The sequence below is a fragment of the Acartia tonsa genome, chromosome 9 (genome assembly GCF_053477335.1).
Source record: "Acartia tonsa isolate MP-2025a chromosome 9, ASM5347733v1, whole genome shotgun sequence".
Classification (NCBI taxonomy): Eukaryota; Metazoa; Arthropoda; class Copepoda; order Calanoida; family Acartiidae; genus Acartia; species Acartia tonsa.
The window spans coordinates 43,932,846-43,954,949 of NC_137268.1; the positions used below are offsets into that span (position 1 = coordinate 43,932,846).

At 33.8% G+C, this 22,104-nt stretch overlaps 1 protein-coding gene across 3 annotated transcripts in view; it reads left to right on the forward strand.

Annotated features, from left to right (window-relative positions):
- Positions 1-18,027, forward strand: part of LOC145329029 (rho guanine nucleotide exchange factor 10-like) — a 72,642-nt gene extending 54,615 nt beyond the window's left edge. For 2 of the 3 annotated variants that reach the window (XM_080173032.1, XM_080173035.1), the window contains 11 exons: positions 270-389; positions 4,147-4,260; positions 4,731-4,830; positions 5,219-5,316; positions 9,750-9,851; positions 10,584-10,653; positions 11,560-11,763; positions 12,215-12,599; positions 12,856-12,988; positions 15,843-15,902; positions 16,196-18,027. In XM_080173032.1, the coding sequence (XP_080029158.1) occupies positions 270-389; positions 4,147-4,260; positions 4,731-4,830; positions 5,219-5,316; positions 9,750-9,851; positions 10,584-10,653; positions 11,560-11,763; positions 12,215-12,599; positions 12,856-12,988; positions 15,843-15,902; positions 16,196-17,125 (2,316 nt within the window). In that variant the 3' untranslated portion in view covers positions 17,126-18,027. The remainder of the gene's footprint in view (positions 1-269; positions 390-4,146; positions 4,261-4,730; positions 4,831-5,218; positions 5,317-9,749; positions 9,852-10,583; positions 10,654-11,559; positions 11,764-12,214; positions 12,600-12,855; positions 12,989-15,842; positions 15,903-16,195) is intronic. The other variant, XM_080173033.1, reaches the window with a different exon arrangement.
- The last annotated feature ends 4,077 nt before the right edge of the window (positions 18,028-22,104 follow it).

Consider the following 22,104-nt stretch of genomic DNA (forward strand, 5'->3'; position numbering starts at 1 on the left):
AATACTAATGACCAATGATAGGCCAATGCACTAAATTACCAATAGTATACCAGTATACATTTTATTTGACCAATGATATGCCAGTATGAAGTTATTTTTTATTGGCACTATGAAAAGCTTCATTGTAGTTTTAAAAATTATAAAAATTTCCAATGTTTGTTTCTTAAGGATAGGCTAATGAAACACAATTCAATACTCTTTCTGTTTTTTTAGCTGTTATTAATTGCTTTATTTATTCCTGAGTTTATGCATACCTGTATTATTTTAAGGCGACTGATCCTTTCAACTCACCTGCCTGGCAGACAGAGGGTGGCAGGTTACAGACAACCAACACAAGGATGCCTCTCTTTGTCAAGAATATGGTAGCCAATACCATGGAGTCTTTACAGGTATATATAGATAGATAGATAGATAACCAACACGAGGATGCCTCTCTTTGTCAAGAATATGGTAGCCAATACCATGGAGTCAGCACATGTATATATATAGATAGATAGATAACCAACACAAGGATGCCTCTCTTTGTCAAGAATATGGTAGCCAATACCATGGAGTCTTTACAGGTATATATATATAGATAGATAGATAACCAACACAAGGATGCCACTCTTTGTCAAGAATATGGTAGCCAATACCATGGAGTCTTTACAGGTATATATATAGATAGATAGATAACCAACACAAGGATGCCTCTCTTTGTCAAGAATATGGTAGCCAATACCATGGAGTCTTTACAGGTATATATATAGATAGATAGATAACCAACACAAGGATGCCACTCTTTGTCAAGAATATGGTAGCCAATACCATGGAGTCTTTACAGGTATATATATAGATAGATAGATAACCAACACAAGGATGCCTCTCTTTGTCAAGAATATGGTAGCCAATACCATGGAGTCTTTACAGGTATATATATAGATAGATAGATAGATAACCAACACGAGGATGCCTCTCTTTGTCAAGAATATGGTAGCCAATACCATGGAGTCAGCACAGGTATATATAAGATAGATAACCAACACAAGGATGCCCCTCTTTGTCAAGAATATGGTAGCCAATACCATGGAGTCTTTACAGGTATATATATAGATAGATAGATAACCAACACAAGGATGCCTCTCTTTGTCAAGAATATGGTAGCCAATACCATGGAGTCTTTACAGGTATATATATAGATAGATAGATAGATGACCAACACGAGGATGCCTCTCTTTGTCAAGAATATGGTAGCCAATACCATGGAGTCAGCACAGGTATATATAAGATAGATAACCAACACAAGGATGCCCCTCTTTGTCAAGAATATGGTAGCCAATACCATGGAGTCTTTACAGGTATATATATAGATAGATAGATAGATAACCAACACAAGGATGCCTCTCTTTGTCAAGAATATGGTAGCCAATACCATGGAGTCTTTACAGGTATATATATAGATAGATAGATAGATAACCAACACAAGGATGCCTCTCTTTGTCAAGAATATGGTAGCCAATACCATGGAGTCAGCACAGGTATATATAAGATAGATAACCAACACAAGGATGCCCCTCTTTGTCAAGAATATGGTAGCCAATACCATGGAGTCTTTACAGGTATATATATAGATAGATAGATAGATAACCAACACAAGGATGCCTCTCTTTGTCAAGAATATGGTAGCCAATACCATGGAGTCTTTACAGGTATATATATAGATAGATAGATAGATAACCAACACAAGGATGCCTCTCTTTGTCAAGAATATGGTAGCCAATACCATGGAGTCAGCACAGGTATATATAAGATAGATAACCAACACAAGGATGCCCCTCTTTGTCAAGAATATGGTAGCCAATACCATGGAGTCTTTACAGGTATATATATAGATAGATAGATAACCAACACAAGGATGCCTCTCTTTGTCAAGAATATGGTAGCCAATACCATGGAGTATTTACAGGTATATATATAGATAGATAGATAACCAACACAAGGATGCCTCTCTTTGTCAAGAATATGGTAGCCAATACCATGGAGTCTTTACAGGTATATATATAGATAGATAGATAGATAACCAACACGAGGATGCCTCTCTTTGTCAAGAATATGGTAGCCAATACCATGGAGTCTTTACAGGTATATATATAGATAGATAGATAACCAACACAAGGATGCCTCTCTTTGTCAAGAATATGGTAGCCAATACCATGGAGTCTTTACAGGTATATATATAGATAGATAGATAGATAACCAACACAAGGATGCCTCTCTTTGTCAAGAATATGGTAGCCAATACCATGGAGTCTTTACAGGTATATATAAGATAAATAACCAACACAAGGATGCCTCTCTTTGTCAAGAATATGGTAGCCAATACCATGGAGTCAGCACAGGTATATATAAGATAAATAACCAACACAAGGATGCCCCTCTTTGTCAAGAATATGGTAGCCAATACCATGGAGTCTTTACAGGTAGATATATTGATAGATAGGTGGATTTTTAGATAGATAGATTTATAGATGAGATATTAGAGTAAAACAATAGAGGGGAAAGGGGTTAAACAATTGAATATCCTTTTCCCAAGGACCCTGTGCCGACTTTCAATTGGGTCTTTGAAAATCAACCTATAGCGTCGGGAATATTAACACTGTCAAATCGCTGCAAAAGAGCAGAAAGCAATTATCTAGCAGACGAGAAAGGTCCTTAACAGGGGGATCCAGGTAGTTGTCTGGTTATATATTTTTTATCTATACTATAGATTTATTGATGAGATACATTTTACTTAGATATGTAGATCGATAAATTTGAATTTATATTTATGGATAGATTGATTTAAATTTAGATATTGATCTATAGATTCAGATTTATAGACAGACAAACAAATATACAGAAAGCAATTCAGACAGACAAATAGCTAGATTTTAATTTAGATTTATAGATAGATGGATAGACTGACAAACAAATAAGATTGATAAATGGATAGATAGATTCATAGTTGGATTTACAGACAGAAAAACAATCATACATACAGAAATATGTATAGATAGATAGTTAATAGGTGTGTAGATAGATAGATAGATAGATAAATATGTAATGTGTTGATATTAGCATAAATGGTTATTGTTTACTAACAAAAAGTTTAGGAAAATACTGGGAAATAATAGGGGTTGGTATTTCACACCTTTTTGTCGATCCTTTACGTGAGTTCTGTCAAATGCGCTAAAAAACCTGTTCAAATTATCAATATATGTCAATGGCTATCAGAACGACATAAATAATTAAAACTGGTTCTCAGCCATTCTAAAAAATCATATATAGCATCGTATTATAGAATATTTTTTTTTTAAATCGTAAAATTAATTCCAGTTTTGATTTTTTATTTTAATATCCGCGTAAAGCTGTCTATTATACAATGTGGTAAATAACTATTCTTTAATGTATCTTTAATTAACTGTTACAATAAGAAAATGAAGAAAATTATTTCTGCGGATTTTTGACAAAAATTGGCTGTTTTGAGTAAATACGGGATTTTACTTTTTTTGTTGCTTTCTCTCATATGTGTTTATGGTTTTTATGTTAGCTTATTTACATCAAGTATGGTAAACATGCTATATAGTAAAAAATGTTTGATGAATTTGTTAAGAATTTGGATAGATTTTGTCATGACTTTACATAATTTGGATGTGATAGAAAAGTGGGAAGAAAAGGCAAAGATGAATTATTCTTGTTATTCTTCTAAATCCATCTATGCATCAATCTATCTATTTTTAGATTAATCTATCGATTCATCCATCAATCTATCTATTTATATATCAACGATTCAACATATCTATTCATCCACCAATTCATTTATTATTAATCTATTTATTCATCCATTAATCTATATATTATTATTCATTCATCACCTATCTATTTATCCATCAATCTATCTATTCTTCCATTAATCTATCTATTCATCCATCAATCTATCTGTTGATTCATCAATCTATCTCTTAATCCCTCTATCTATCTGTTAATCCATTAATCTATCTGTTAATCGATCAATCTATCTACTAATCCATCAACCTATCTTTTAATCCATCAATCTATCTGTTAATCCATCAATCTATCTGATAATCCATCAATCTATCTAATTATCCATCAATCTATCTATTTCAGAGTGAAGTAGTGTGTGGTGTGAGTTACACAGTAATGGTTCAGACCCCGACTAGAACCCTGAAACCCGAGACCTACCTGTGGACAGTGTGCATGGAGGTCCAGAACACACCACAGGCAAATACTTGATTGAAGTGTCCTACTGATTTGAAACTTGTTACGACATTTGTCAACAAAAATTTGTACATCCAAAAAACTTTTTTACTAGAAATTTTAGGTCTGTTCAAATTATCATTATTAAGTCAAAATGCATGATTTTTCTTCATTTTAGTATACAATATGAGGCTGTAATTGTTGAAAAACATAAAGTTTATAATTTTATAAAGAATTTTGAATTTCGACTGGCGTAAAGATGTAAAATGTTTTAAATGATTTTTTACTTTTTGATTAGGGAAATGATTTTGAAGAAAATTACATTAATTCCAACATGTCTTCAAAGCCGATTAATATCTGCTTGATTAGCCTCGTATTTTAATTTTCCACGAATATTAAAATAAAAATAACCAAATTAATACCATTTTTGTTAGCCTAGGCCTTTGTCCCCTCTGAACTGTAATAACTGTTATAATCTTGTATTTGTGGTTCAGGGAAATACCAAGAAAAGCACGAAGACAAAGGAGCCGAGCTCAGCCATAATCAGAGTTTACCAAACACAGCGCAGCCAACAAGTTTGGATCAGAGAAAGAGGTCAGTTTTTTTCTCAGGGATGTAGGGATAGTACAATATTTAAATAAAAGTAACAGGATCTCTGTCTGTCTGTTTGTCAGTACCGAAGGATCTTGTTAACTGCCGAACCAATATGGTTCTCCTTTACAGTGTAGCTTCTCATAGGTCCCGGGAAGGTTTATAACTATTTTCTTGGGAGGTGGGACACCCACAACCCCTCCAAAAATTAAAATAACCCCCCCCAAAAAAAATTTTTTTTTTTCTTTTTAAAACTAAAATTAATATAGTAGGGGTCGACTATCCCCCCCCCCCCAAAAAAAAATTGTTTAGCTTATAATCTCTGCAACTATTATATGTATATCCATATGTACAATATTATAAAAATATAACAAATAATCTTTTTGTTTAGGTTGTATAAGACATGGTTGCAGTATAAACAGCCTGGTTTATGTGCCACGTGCTCCAGGACTGGCGGCACAGTACCAGGATGACAGGCGGGCAGATCAGGTAATCTATCTATTTATCTATATATCTATGTGCCACAAGCTCCAGGTCTGGCGGCACAGTACCAGTATGACAGACGGGCAGATCAGGTAAATTATTTATCTATCTATGTACCACGTGCTCCAGGTCTAGCGGCCCAGTACTAGGATGACAGGCGGGCAGATCAGGTAAACTAATATATCTATGTACCACGTGCTCCAGGTCTGGCGGCACAGTACCAGTATGACAGACGGGCAGATCAGGTAAATTATTTATCTATCTATGTACCACGTGCTCCAGGTCTGGCGGCACAGTACCAGGATGACAGGCGGGCGGATCATGTAAACTATCTATCTATCTCCAATGATGATGCAATAAATTTGCCCCTTCTGTAAATTACAATTAGTGTTTGGACGTTTGAACACACACGAAAGTTGTTGAGCCAACAAATAAGAATACGTTATTATAAAACTTTGGAGATAAGTGTATTAAACAGCCCAATGTCCCCTCCCTACCTGGTCTAATTCTTTGAATTAAAAAGAAATTTAATTAAGCAAAGTGTTCTATTTCAATATTTAAATCTTCTCAAGAACTAAATAATTGAATTTTTGATTCATAATTTCTTTGGAACATAATTTTATTTTCTATTGATATTTTCTTGGGGGATTTTTTTCTTTTAAAAATAACGTACATGTAACCAAAAGGTAATAGGATGTCTTTGAGTCTGTACTGAAGGATGTTGTTCTCCGTTACAGTAGCGTTTCTCATAGGTCCTGAGAAGGTTTTTAACTATTTTGGGGAAGGGTACTACCAATAAAGGATTTACAGTTTTTTTAGAATAACATTTATTTATTTGCTTATCTTCCTATTTAATGTTGCAATACCCTGGATTATGACGTACAAAATATTATATAAAAGTTTCACTTCAAAAAATACTCTAATTGTGCAACGATTAACAATTAACGTCATGAAATGGCATAAAAAATTGAGCAAAAATAATGTTAAAGTTTACTTTAGTTATAGTTACATAAATTTATTGCGTCTGTGTCGGTATGTATTTCTTGTATTCCCTGGCAAGTTCGAACCCATTAATTCCCTTTTCCTTACACCAGAGAATGAGTGTGTTACGCGGCATTCCTAACTATCTCCGCGCGTGGCTTGTAAACAAACAAAAAAGACGCGCACTTTTCCTTTGATGATTCCCATGTGAGGAGCTACGTGAATGAAAATAATGTATTGGTTGAATATACATGCGCTCTAATCCGTGGAAGATCTCAAATAAGCCTTCCTGCTTAGTTTGACATCATATGTGGTAAGAATTTATCTTTAATTCTTGAAAATAAGCGTAGAATGGTACAATTTTATGAAGAAATTTAAATCATTAATTTTTCAACAAATAGACCATTTAACTGCTAAGTTTTGACATACGAATATTTTCCTTTATTTTATTGATCATTTGATTCTAAAATTATCAATTTCTGATGCGATTTAATATGTTTCGTGCCAATTTAAAGTTTTTTAGAAAATTTATATTTTTTATTAAATTGAAATCACGCAACCTTGATGTTACAAAAATAATAACCATTAATTTTATGTAATTAATTCTTATATTTTTGTTTTAGACTTACTGTTTTCATGGTAATAAATACACATTCGTAAACTTCACTATGTTGGTCATTCGGAGGGCTTCGAGATAAGATTTCGAGAACGGCTAGGCAATGCGTTCCGAAACAGCGTCTTTTAGTTATGGTTAAGTGGGGGGGGTTAGTAACATAAAAACTTTTAACTATACTTAGTAGAATAAGTAGTGGGAATGCCTTAGCTAAGAAGCAGGCTTTACCAATCACGTACAAGGCTATGAAATCTAAACAAATGGTTTGTTGTCTGTTGCATTACATTTTGAGTCAATGAATAAAAAATTTATGTACATCTCCAATGATGATCAACAAAATTATGCCTTCTGTTTAATCCTTGCTTCTGTAGATTATTGGTTTAAACGTTTCAACAGTTCTGGTTGGGAAATCAATAATCAAAATTCAATAAAAATAACAAAAGTTTTTTACCTAATTCGGTATAGAACTTATATAATTTAAAAGAAAAAATATGAAATGCTAAATAGGAGTAAAAGAGTGAAACTTAATGGATTATCACAGGTTCAATCAAAACATAAAAGATATTACCTTTAAAAATATTGAATAAAGCAAATTTAGGACATAAATCAGGAATAAACACAATTTGATTAATATTAAATATATGATATTTTAACAAGGATGAAAACATCCATATTATACTTGCAAAGAACCAATACCAACACTAGGCAAATTCAAAGACACTTCCAACCTGGACCTGTCTGCCTTAGCCTTCAGAGCCATTCCTTCGGAAAATTTCTAATAGCTTGTAAATATAATGAGAGGAGGGAGGAATGTTTTAAATTTATTTCTCTATCACTGTTCCCTTCATCCCTGAATTTTATCAGGCAATATTTAGAACACAAATTGTTTATGCAATATTAACAAGGATAATATAATTCATAATTGGCCATCATATATTGTTTTATACACAGTTGACCACGGATACAAAATAGGGATCATTTACTAAATCATTGCAGGGATCTAAAGGGATAAGACAATTGTAATTCCCAATGATGATGCCCGGAATTGCCCCTTTTTTAGATTACAATAAGTTGTTGAAACGTTTGGACACTTTATGAACCAACCAAACAAAGTTCAAAAGCCAATGAATAAGAAAACTTTATTTTACAGCCTTTGGGACAAGTGTTATAAACAACAGTCCAATGTCCATTTCCTCCCAGAAATCATATAAATTTGATATTAGCTTATATAAATTTTAGTTAGATAGATATTGTTTTCTAGAAATTTTAAAATACTTTATTGGCAATATCATTACGTAATCAAGTCGGGTAGTTGGAAATAACTTTTCATGAAATTTGAAAATAACAAATTAAATGCTTATATTAATAATATTGTATTGCATACAAATGTACAATACAATGCATATAAAAACACATTTTGTTTTTTTACGATTATTTTTGACAAAAGAAATTTTGGATACATAATAATTATCTTCATTTGCCATTTCACTGTTTGTGCTTTCATTTTTAATGAAAGAAACAATTTTTGTTGTCTCCAACTGAGATGCTTATAAAATCAGAGATCGGCAGCCGTGCCTCAGCCGCCTCAGGAAAATCAACCGTTAACAATTTTAAAGTCAGCTGGAAGTCTAAACCTGTCCCAAATAAAGCCATCCCTCTTTTCAAAAAAAATTTAAAGTATCGAAATGGGTGAAAATTTTAGGCTTAATCGCGGCTTACGCGCGGCTGCCGAGACCTGATAAAAACCAATAGCTGACAATTCTGATAAATGAACGCACTCTTTCATAACTGAAATGCATGCAACTCCAATTTTTACAAAATATTAAAGAAAGAAAATATTTTTTAGTGAAATAGTTTTATTTCTATTTATAAATCCACCTTAAATTATTCTTTGGCAAGAACTTTGCTTTCAGTAAAACTGAACTATTTTGCCTTTATGTACAGAAAATGGAAAATTTATTTGAAGATTTGCTTTGTATAAAAAATATTAGCTTGAGTCTCAAAAAGCTTTTCGTTTCATTAATATTATATTCAAGATAAACATCCTTTTTTTTAACTTGCACAGCTCTGAGAGACAAATATGTGACTTCCTAGATAATTTAAGGCCTAAACAAACACACATTTACAATTAAAATTTGGGTGGCTGGCACGGAAAAGTGTCAAACAATCGTTTTACTTTATTTATTTTTAAAGCTTAAGCAAATTTGGTTTTTATACTAAATTAAGTTTAGAGTAATCCTACTACATAAAGCAGTAAGTTTTTTGTTTGTAAATTATGATTTCTATAACTTTATGGTAGCTTCTTAAAGGTCCTTGAATTGTTTTAGGCTATTTAGGTCTTATTTCTATTTTTCTACTTTCCTTACTCCTTCGAATATATAACTCCTTAATTCTAGGAGCGCAGCCGCTAGTATTATTCATATTTTTAAAAGCGAAGCTTTTCTATAATTAGGGTCAGTCCGTCCGTCCGTACGTCCGTCCGTCCGAGATAGATAGCTTTTATTCGTTAATTTAGGCATGTTAGAATTGTCCTATCGATTTCAAATTTTGCATGGTGATTCCTTTAGTAGTTAGGTACGATTTAGAAAGCGTAGCAACTCTATAATCATTACCAAAATATGTAAGTATGTCCATAAACATTATCCTGTATAAAGCAGTTTTTCAACAAATTAACTTACAATTTTGCTTCGACTCTTATACATTTATATTCTGATTATTCAGTTCTGACACTATATAAGTGTTCATGTCCGTTTGTCCTACCGTTTCAGTGCTTCGCTTTTATGGACGTTGTCATCCTTGTTTATTTAGAAAGATTGAATAATTATTAATCATGTTAATTTTGCAGGTTTGGGTGGCAGGAACAGACAAGTGTATAACCATCTACATGGCACATGACCCAGAGAAAGGGAAGGAGCTGGACACAATTATATTAACCAGTGAACCCAAGGTGATTGCTTTATTATTCAGGGAAAAATGGATAGATAAATAAAAGATATATTTAATTAATTTATTCATCTGACAAGTATTTGAAGGTAGCTTCACACATGGGGAATTTTTTTTATTGGGGAAGTGTTAAATATTTTGGAGTAGGTACTGTTTTAAAACTTACCTTTCATCTTTTTGATGAAAATACGAATGATTAGAGCGTTTTTATCCAATCATAATTTATTTAATCAATTCCGCTTCTCTGTGTTTATTTTATAATCCACTAGTGGTTACGCCCCTAGAGGCACTTGACGTGAAAGAAAATATAAAAAAGGGATTTTTTTCTAGGGGCGATTCTCAAGGAGGGTGATGGTATTGGGACCCTCCCCCAAAATAATTATAACTTTTCACAGGACCTATGAGAAGCTTTATTGTAAAGGAGAACCATATCGGTTCAGCGGTTAGCAAGATCCTATGGTAAAAGGGACAGACACACACATACACAACACAGACAGAGGTCCTCTTACTTTTATATAAGGATTGATGTAAACACATGATGGAGGTTGTTAATGAATTAAATTTAGGTGATGATGTACAGCAATGCAACAGTGTGGATGGGGCTAGCCAATGGAACCATATTATCCACGGATGCTAATATATAATATTTAGGTGATGATGTACAGCAATGCAACAGTGTGGGTGGTGCTAGCCAATGGAACCATATTATCCACGGATGCTAATATATAATATTTAGGTGATGATGTACAGCAATGCAACAGTGTGGGTGGGGCTAGCCAATGGAACCATCAATATCTATAGACGAGGTAAAATAATTTCTAATATGGCATCGAAGCAGACGGTTTCCAATGCAAATTATAATATAAAATTAATACCAGTTTTGTTAGCCCCGAGGTTGAAATCTTATAATTTTTAATCTGAATATCCACGGAAAGTTGTCTGTAATACGATGCCATAGATAACTATTCTTTACATTTTAAGGTAAAGTCTTCGAATCTTTATACTAGTTTAGGTCAGGCTATTTCTGTGGGTAAGTTACCCATCTGCAAGAAATATCAACATGAAATTTTCTTACTTATTTTAATTTTAAAATTATATGTACTTTATGATATTTTAATTAAATTTTATGCCTATCATTCAAAAATAAACATAACTTGGTGTACTTTTTCAAAATTGCTAGCTTGCAATTACGGTAATAGTATAAAAGTTTTTTTATGAAGAGGTTTGGTGATTATTTTGAGGCTTGTTTTTTTACATCTTTCTAAATGGCAGGGATCTAAAGGCATAAGACAATTGCTGATAAATTGATGTTCATGCCCAATGTTGATACACAAAATTAACTCTTTGGTATATTTAAATAGTGGTTGAAATGTTTGAACACTCATCTTATTGACCCAACCTATCAAAATACCATTAAGCTCCCCAAAGTTATCAAGCCAACAAATAAGAAAACGTTATTACAAACTTTGGGGACTTGTGTAATAATGTCCCCTCCTTCCTGCAAATTGGGCATTCTATTAAATAGTGAACTTTGTCCTTAGCCTCTATGGGATTTGCACTTTGGTTGTTGCGTTTCTGGTTAATAAAAAATCTATTAATATTTCATATTGTAGAATATTTATATAGGTCACAAAATGTATAAAGAAGTCACAAAAGTTCTTTTAAAAATTATAAAAAGATAACTTTTTGTACATTTTTAACTTTTTTTTCAGGATTAGGAGGTTTGTGGGACACCATTTCTCCAAGCGTCCTGTTTATTGGCAGCGAGGCCGTCAGTTCTATAGCACTGACAGCCGGCGGCGGCTCAGTTTTTGCGACCAGCGGCCGCCGTATCGCAGTTGTTGATCCTGTGACTCTGGACTTGGAGCGGAATATTAATATTAACAGTACAACAACTCCTAGTTCTGGTAAGTCAGGTATTGATTATTTATTTTTATGTTTTAATGTTTCTTTGTAAAAAAGGACATTACATTTATTCTAATTAATAAATAGTAAAATATGATAAGAGACAATTAGTTCTTAAGCATTTTTAAGCATATATGTCTGATATAGTGTCTTTTTAAAGTGCCTATATAAAATTTACGTCATTCTGGCCTGCAATTGGTCAATTAAAATGCATACTAGCCTGCCGTTAAGAATTTAGCCTGTGTATAGGCCTATCATTGGTCATTTGTATTGCATGACGTCATTTTTATTGGCACATTAAGAGATTCAACTTGGTAGTATATTTTGTAATTATTTTTTAAGCAGGGGGGGGGGTTGGCTAGGCATACATACCCAAAATATGTGTAGTTTGAAAAGCAAGGCTCTACTTATTAATCCGCTACTTTTTTTAACAAGATAATAAAAAACCATTAAATTTTTCAGGCAACGAAGAATCAAATCAAACATCTACAGCAGCTGGCAGCTGCGACACATCCGCCATAATATCCGCCGACGCCAAAATTACACACACAGCCACCGCCGGTGTTGGGCTGTGGGTGGCGTTGAGCGGCTGCAGCTTTGTCTCGCTGTACCACACTGAAACGCTGACCCACATTGAGAACATCGACCTGACGCCGTGCGTCGACATGGTCATGGGCCACCGCAAGGCCAGCGACGGCAACGTGGCGACTGCAGCGGTCAAACGGAGCATTGTGGTGACAGCTATGAGCGCATCACCAGCGGCGGGATTGCTGTGGATTGGGACCAACGTTGGGTTGGCGGTGACAGTGCCCCTGCCTAGGTTGGGGGGATTGCCTATCTGTTCAAAGTAAGTAGCTAAGCTAATTCTGCACTGGCTAGTCTAAGCAATTTTACTTTTTAAAAATTAAGACCAAAGCAAAAATATAACAAATATCTAACTTAACCTAAACTAAATTTCCATCATAAATAATTTTTATATAAAAATAATATTCATTTAAAGGAACAAAAAGAAATAGATTAAATTAGCTTGCCATCTAATGAAATTAATAAACTTGGATTTTTGAAGGTTTTAAACTCAAAAATTTAGTTACAATTTGTTTTAGATCTCTGAGTGTCTCGTACCACGGCCTGTATGGTCCCATCCGTACTTTCCTAACCATCAACCATAGCGTACAGTCAGAGGAACACGTACAGAACGTACAGAAGAAAGTGTACAGAATGAGCACAGCTAGTCAGGTAGGATTTATTCACACTGGATAATCAAGTATGTCAGGCGCATTCTAAAAATATGACATTAGGAAATTACCATAAAAATTTATCATTTCAAAGATATTAAAAGTTCAACAAAAGTGATGAGATTTGTGTCTGTCTGTCTGGAGCTTAAGATCTCGCTAACCGCTTTAAAAAAGGGTGGTCGACCTCTCTCAATGCCTCTAGCAGCCATTATTGATGTAGCGGACGGCTCACCTTGGCTTTTGTGGGGTCCGTACACTAGGTCTGGTTGATTTTATCCTTTACTGTGGGCTGATCATTTTATTTTTATCAGCTTCTTTATGTTTGTAGTCTGGAAATATGAGAGCAGTTTTATACACACGGTAATCCGGTTACAAATAACCTACAATAAAAAAGATAATATTAGTTGTAGGTTATGTACAATTTACTAGAGGGTGACCAAGTTGCAATTATAAAAGAAAATAAAATAATAAAAAAGGAAATAAAAGAAATAAAAGCTAAAATACAATAGTAAAGGCAGGGTTAAAATTAACTATATGTTTTGAGATGCTACACTTTATTGTAATCAACAAAGAATTCACTAATGTCTGTTGTAATTGTCTATTTAGGAATATGAGCAAAATTTACTTACATGGCTCCATCAGATTTAGATTTGATTCCAGGTTTGAGTAGTACAGATCAATATCCCCAAGTGGCGTTGTTTGGGTTGGTGAAGGTTCCTTGTTAATGATCTTTTGAGTAATTTTGTTGTTGGTCTCAATAGGTTTTAATTTAGCTGATCTTGTTGTATCTCCTACAAAGAAAACAATTGTAAGAGTCATTCAAGTTAAACTTCTTTATTGTAAGTAGATTCCAAATATCATTGTTGAATATTTAATTAAATCTTTGAAACAAATAAAGGCCTTGGTAATAGAAAAGAGTATAATATTCTATACCTTTTTTATAGTGTGTTAAGCTGCCCCTTTACAGGCAGGGCACACTTCAGCTTGTTGTCCGCTTAAACAGAGCTTGTTTTCCGCTACTAGGCTTGAATGTCAGCTGGGGTCTTACTGGTTTTAGGGGTCTTTCCGGCTTTAGGGGTCTTTTTAGTCCATACAGGATCTCAGCTACTGATTTGAACAACCACCTAAAAAGAAATAGCATTATTTAAAGCTACATCTAGTGGCTGGGTTTATAATTTAAGGTTAAGTAAATTTAAGCTCAATATTCCAATGATTTCACTTTAATGTAGGTTAGACTTTAGAATAACCTTTGATTTAATTCATATGAGTTCTTATTTTAATGTAGGTTTGACTTTATAATAGCATTTGATACTCGTTCGATAAAATGTAGGTTTGACTTTAGTGTAGCTTTTGATACTCGTTTGGATAAACTGTAGTTTGAGTTTAGTATAGCATTTAATGTTCATTTCGATACAATGTAGTTTGACTTTAGTATAGCATTTGATACTAATTTCGATAACTAAATTTACCTCAAGGTGATTACAAAATTAATAATATAAAATGATTTACCTATTATGGCCACCCTTATAATTAAATATTACTTATTGATTCATTTACTTTACTTTCTGAAAAATATAAAAAGAATTTAATTTGCTTTGCTTTTTCCTTTTGAGTTTAAGTGCATTTTTTACAATATATCCTATTTACAATTACATAAAAAGTTCATTTGCCAAACTGTTATTTTACGGCTTAATTTCAGGACAATTTTTCATAGATGAACTAGTAAAGAGAAGTAAAGGTTTAAGGAATAAAATGTAGACAATCCTTCAAAGAGGAACTAGTAAAGAGAAGTTGTAGATTTAACAAATAAAAATGTATATTTGAACTATTTTGGGTGGCTATGTGGAGTAGATTGAAGGCATTCTGTAGGCTGTATATTGGGATTTTTCTGTCTTACACTTTCACAAGTTCTCCTCTTAATCCTTTCTCGAAGACAGTGTGCCTACACACACAAGTTGGTAAAAAACCATATGCCTTATCTTCATATCTTTTCTCCATGGTCTCAACGTACATCAGTCTCTCAACTAGCTTCGCCCCTTATCTTGAATCTTCGCCCCTTTTATTCATCTTAGTAATCTCGAAGGCAGTGTGCCTACACACACAAGTTGGTTAAAACCACATGCCTTATCTTCAAATCATTACTCCATGGTTTCAGTGTCAAGCTCTCAACTGTGCCAAGGGTCTCCTAAAGAGTCACAATCAATATTTGTCCATTACAATTGATGAATATTATAACTTTTCTCTAACATAAGATTAAGCTATAAATTAGCCAGGGCCTATATTTCCGGACAATGTGAATCAAAAGGTTAAATCGGTTTGGAGATCTTACTGGAGACACGAAAATAAAATCTATTAGCCGATTTAATAGTTATTTCTCGTATCGTATTATAAACGGCTTTCCGCGGATATGGAATGTACAATTATAAAACTGGTTTTAATCTTATGATTGTACATTTTTATATTCGTAGAAAGCTGGATATAATACGATGATAGACATAGTTTTTTCGTACGGATGAGAACCGGTTTCTATCCACCGGATTCGAATGAATACGAGAAAGATTTTTCTAGACATTAGAGTAAAACACTAGAGAAAGAAAGGGTTAAATAACTGTATCTCCCCATCGCAATCGTCTTGTGCAACCTTTCTATTGGGTAATTGAAAATCTACCAATGGTATCGCTTAAATTATCACAGCTAAGTAGCAGAAAATTATTTAGAAGCAGACGAAAGAGGTCTTTGAAAAATGAAGGGAGGTAGTTGTCTGTAAATACATCTATACTATAGATCTGTTTTCTAGACAATCAAATCATAGCAAAAATAAAATATTTACTTAATTGATGTTATTCCTTTTTCAGATTACAATTGAAGAAGAGCCATCAAAACAATCATCTTTAAGAGTTGAACATTTAGAAAAGGTAAAAAAAAACTATCTTAATTTTTATTACAGTATGGCTTCGAAACCGAGTAATATCCGCTGGATTACAACTATTTCTTATCCATACTGAGGAATCATGTATAGCATCGTATTACACACAATTTTTCCCGAATATTAAATGAAAATCATAAAATTAAAACCATTTTTTTATCCGGGGTCTTTGGTTCCTCAGTGCTTGAAATACTGGTTTCAATTTTAATATCCGCGGAATTTCTTCTTTATTTTTAAGGCTTCTATGTCTTTTCTGCCTTACTAAATTTGCTTTATTTTCAGACACCTCTAGCTGGCCGTTATAGTTCCCCGCGGAGTAGTTCTTCCTCCCTGCGCCAGGCAGTTACCGCAACCAACCACACATCGCCGCACTCGCATGCACACCCCGCGGGACTTCCGCCACACCATCCGCACCCGCACAACCATCATCATCATACACACGAACCTGTCACCTACCGCAAATCCTCAGAATATTCCGCGCTTGATCACAGCGGCAACAATAGCGCGGCAAATACTCCGCCAGGCCATAGTACAAACAGTCGACGGTTCAGCAAAACGTTGCCGCGTGGTTTCAGTTTGTCGGCGGCCACCGCCGAATGTGGCGCCGGTGATTCGGTCTATGGATTATATGGCGATTTGCTGAATGTCGCCGATTATGACAGTGAAACTGGTTACTGCGGACAATCCACCACTTGCGGTGGTCAACCTGGCGCCCTTGCAAGCTGCCACAAATCCGACCCTGAGCTAAACACTATTCCCTACCGCGTATCAACGCTGGATCGCCGTATGACCATGAAACTAGCTCGGCCGCGCTCCCTAGATCTCTCCTCCTGGTCTGTTGAGTCCCGCTCCTCAAGTCACACGAGCTCGGACGGGTCAGACCGCTCGGCGCCATCGCCCAGTGTTTCTCGTAACGCCTCTTTCATGTCGCACAAATCGGTCGGCGGTGCTAGTATTTCAATGAATGGTGCTTGTGGTGGCGGCGAAGGATTATCCCGCGCCTCAAGCATGCGCAAGCCGGCTGGGTCAACGGTGAGCGGCGGTAATAATAATGCCGCTGCTAAACAAAAGTTAGAAGGCGCTAGGACGGTAACGACCATAATGGGCGGGCGTGGTTATCATAGATGGCACCCCATCAAAAGACTGGCCACTAATCTGGCCAAGATGAACGATACGGACGCTTGTCTTGTTGCTTGGGAGCAGAAGACGTAATAGTGAGTTACAGAGTAATTGTGCTACTACAAAAATATAAAAGAAAAAATATTGAAAAGATTTGACTGCTTTTGTGAATTGTGATATCTGAAAAAAATTTAACATTAAGTTATATAATAATAATAAGCATAATTGAAAATTTTATAAAAAAAAATATTTAAAAATGTATTACTTAAATAAATTGTGTTTTAGCATATCAAGTAAAATTAGTTTTTTTATATAAAAAAAGTATTATTTAAATGTTATATATATATAATTCTTATTACATTCGTGTCTTTTAATTAATTTTAGTATTTTAATATTATGAAATGTTTGTTATATTTACATTCAATTACAAAAATTGTTAAGTGTTAAATTTTTTTTCAAAATGATATGGTGCTAAGATTTTTTCAGTGAATAGTAAGAAAAAAGTATTATTTAAAAGGATGAATTTGTTTCAGAAGTAGCGAAATAAAAAAAGAGGAAAATAAAAATAACGTTTAAACTGCAATTTTATTCATGTTTTATGATATTAGGAAAAAATTTGAATTAAATTTTAAGAAGTTCAAAAGGAAACACAAATTAGATGGATTGGGAGGTAAAAAAATGTTTGACCTTTTTATAATAAGTGTAATGTAGAGTAGCGTCGCTGCTAGAAATATTAGAACAAAATGTAGAGCATTTGAAAAATAGACAATCTTAAAGTAAAAGAAGATTTTAGAAAAAAGTGTAAAAAATCTTTTATTTACTGGGTAAACCTACTATTTTTAATACTAAAAATATGATCATTTACTGTGTAAAATTTATAAATGTAAAATCTGTAGAAATATGTTGTTTTTATAAAAATTTACTGTTACTGTGATTGCCGACAAATTTTCAGTTTAATTAATTATAAATTTCTTAAATAAAGTGTTGTGTTTTTATACTTTTTTATTCATTGTAAAAAAGAACAACTGAACTGATTTAGTCCTCCTTTGGAAGGAAACTTAACATAGGTTGAAGGTTGGATATTTTTTTTAGAATTTTAGCCCTTGGATAGTTTTGGTTTAGGCTATTTTTCGGATATAGTTCCTTTCGTGGCAACACTCCTTAAGGGGCGATTCTTCGTTTTTTTCACAGTACCTTTTCTCCTATTTCTAGCCCCTGCGGGGGGCTCTAACCCTGCGGGGCCATTTGCCTAACCTAAAATAACCTATCAAAAGCCAATTTAAAAATACGACGAATAACCCCTTAAGGGGCGTTGCCATGAAAGGTAATATTCCCTATTTTTCTACTCCTTTCTTACCTCTTTGAATAAAGAGCACCTAGATGCTCGGGGAGCAGCCACTGGTTCATGTATAAAGTAGTAAATGTGACAGGATATTAGTCAGTCTGTGAATACTGAGGGATTTCGCTAACCGCTCAACCGATTTAGTTTTCCTTTACAGAGTAGCTTTTCATAGGTCCTGGAAAGATTTTTTAGGAGGGAATTTACTATCACTATTAAGAAGAAATAGCCCTAGAAAAAATATCCAATAAAATGTTTTTACTTTTTCTTTTCAAAACTAAAATTGAGACAAAACATCTCAATTACCTCTGCAATGTAAGCTCTAAAAGGGTGAGATGAAACCACTATTACTTAAAATGGTAACACAAAAAAAAGACAATAAACATTTTTTTCTAAAATCACGCAACCTTTCATCATAACAATTTTATCGAAAAATCACGAAACCTTTTAACATTTTTTCTTTTCTTGCAATTTACAGCCTGCGAATGTTTAGAATTTTCGAAAAAATAATATTCCAAAAAATTTCTAGTTAAGATTAAAGTGTACACGAGAAATCTTAAAATGTTCATGACATTCTTGTAAAATTGCGGATTAAAATCTTCTTAAATAACAATAAAGGTACTAATACTTAATTAGGTAAAATAAAACAGGGTATACAACATTTAAAGGATATATTTCAAGAATTTATCTTAAAGAATAAGAAAATCCTATATATAAAGAAGTAAACTTATTTTGTCTGTAGCCTGCGAAGGATCTTGCTAACTACTGAACCGTACCGATATTCTTCTCTTTTACAGGGGAGATTGATAAAGGATTAAGGAAGGTTTATAACTATTTTTTTGGAAGGGTAATCAAGAGAATTAACCCTAGAAAATTTAATCCCACACACATCCCCATTTTTTTACTTTTTATAAATCTTAAAAACTTGAAAATTGTGAGAGGGTTCGATTCCCCCCTCCCCCAACACCTTAATAATCCCTAGAGGCTAATAGGGGCCTAGCAGCTAGTTGACTATAAAATGATGTTCATCTCTTGATGACAAATATATATTCTGTAGATCAAATTATTGTTTGAAAAGTTTAGATACTGATAGTTTGAACCAACCAATCAAGGTTTAATAAAAGTCCTAAAATTGTTACCCCAACTAACGATGTAATGTGATTATGGTTACCAGAAATAATTATATTTCAATGTTCCCTCCCTCCCTGGCTAAAACACATTTGTGGGAAAAATCGATGGAACGTGCGATTGTTATACAAAAAGTTATTAGCCAATGCGTCATTGGCTTTCATGCTATTTTAATATTTGCGTACATTTGCGTTGTTTTAATAAGCGACTTTATTTTTTTTTCTATAAGTATCAAAGATATAGATATATAGATCTTTAAGCTTAAATAATCATCTTTATTTAAGTGTCTAACCAATAAGGGGGGGGGGGGGGTAAGTTTTGCCACTTTCGCGTAAACAGTGTTCTGTGGACTAGGTATTGATTTTAGATTATAGGTTATTTAGGATAAAAGTTTACTTTTGGGTATTACTTCACGTATATTTAATCATTTTTTGAATAGGTCTCCAGGTTCAGGTGCAGGCAGGCTGGAGGTCGTTTCTGGACAGGTAAAAAAAATTAAAATTTTTTGTTTGAAGAGTTAGAGAGCAACTTATAAAACAAAATATGCTTCTTTTTGAGTGTTATTAACATATCTGCAGAAAAAATTAAATTCGGCCTCCAGGTTCAGGTGCTGCAGGCCTCCAGATCCACACTGGACAGATAAAAATTTTAAAAAATTTATTTGAAGAGTTAGAGGTACACTTATTTAACCAAATATGCATCTTTTTAAATGTTATTACCATATTTGAAGAAAAAATGACAATTGGCCTCCAGGTTTAGGTGCTGCAGGCCTCGAGGTACACTCTGAACAGGTAAAAATTAAAATTTTATTTGAAGAGTTAGAGGTACACTTATTAAACCAAATATGCATCTTTTTGGATGTTAATACCATATTTAAAGAAAAAATGACAATTGGCCTCCAGGTCCAGGTGTTGCAGGCCTCCAGGTCCACTCTGGACAGGTAAAAATTAACATTTCTTATTTGAAGAGTTAGAGGTACACTTATCAAACCAAATATTTTGGATGTTATTACCATATTTGAAGAAAAAATGACAATTGGCCTCCAGGTTCAGGTGCTGCAGGCCTCCAGGTACACTCTGGACAGGTAAAAATTAAAATTTCTTATTTGAAGAGTTAGAGGTACACTTATTTATTCAAATATGCGTGTTTTTGGATGTTATTATCATATTTGAGGAAAAAATGACAATTGGCCTCCAGGTTCAGGTGCTGCAGGCCTCCAGGTACACTCTGGACAGGTAAAAATTAACATTTCTTATTTAAAGAGTTAGAGGTACACTTATTAAACCAAATATGCGTGTTTTTGGATGTTATTACCATATTTGAAGGTAAATTGACAATCGGCCTATAGGTTCAGGTGCTGCAGGCCTCCAGGTACACTCTGGACAGGTAAAAATTAAAATTTCTTATTTGAAGAGTTAGAGAAACACTTATTAATCCAAATATGCGTGTTTTTGGATGTTATTATTATATTTGAAGAAAAATTGGCAATCAGCCTCCAGGTTCAGGTACTGGAGGCCTCCAGGTTCCAGGTAAGGTGTTCAAGTCAAAAAGTATCAAAAAATAGTATTACTGCCTGTCCAAAGTTGACCTGGAGGCCTCCAGTACCTGAACATGGAGGCTGATTATCAATTTATCTTCAAATATGATAATAACATCCAAAAACACGCATATTTTGATTAATAAGTGTACCTCTAACTCTTCAAATAAGAAATTTTAATTTTTACCTGTCCAGAGTGTACCTGGAGGCCTGCAGCACCTGAAACTAGAGTCCAATTTGATTTTTTTTCTGCAAATATTATAATAACATCCAAAAAGAAGCATATTTGGTTTTAAAAGTGTACCTGTAACTCTTTAAATAAAATTTTTACCTGTACCTGGAGGCCGATTGTCAATTTATCTTCAAATATGATAATAACATCCAAAAACACGCATATTTGGTTTAATAAGTGTACCTCTAACTCTTTTATTAATTTTTTTAAAATTTTTACCTGTCCAGATTGTACCTGGATGCCTCCAGTACCTAAACCTACAGGCAGATTGTCATTTTTTCTTCAAATATGGTATTATCATCCAAAAAGTTGCATATTTGGTTTAATAAGTGTACCTCTAACTCTTTAAATAAGAAATTTTAATTTTTACCTGTCCAGAGTGGACCTGGAGGTCTGCAGCACCTGAACATGGAGGCCGATTGTCATTTTTTTCTTCAAATATGGTAATAACATCCAAAAACATGCATATTTTGTTTTATAAGTGTACCTTTAACTCTTCAAATAAGAAATTTTAATTTTTACCTGTCCAGAGTGTACCTGGAGGCCTGCAGCACCTGAACCTGGAGGCCAACTTTAAATTTTTCTGCAAATATGATGATAACATCCAAAAAGATGCATATTTGGTTTGATAAGTGTACCTCTAACTTTTCAAATAAGAAATTTTAATTTTTACCTGTCCAGAGTGTACCTGGAGGCCTGCAGCACCTGAATCTGGAGGCCAATTGTCATTTTTTCTTCAAATATGGTAAAAACATTCAAAAAGATGCATATTTGGTTTAATAAGTTTACCTCTAACTCTTCAAATAAAATTTTTTAATTTTTACCTGTCCAGAGTG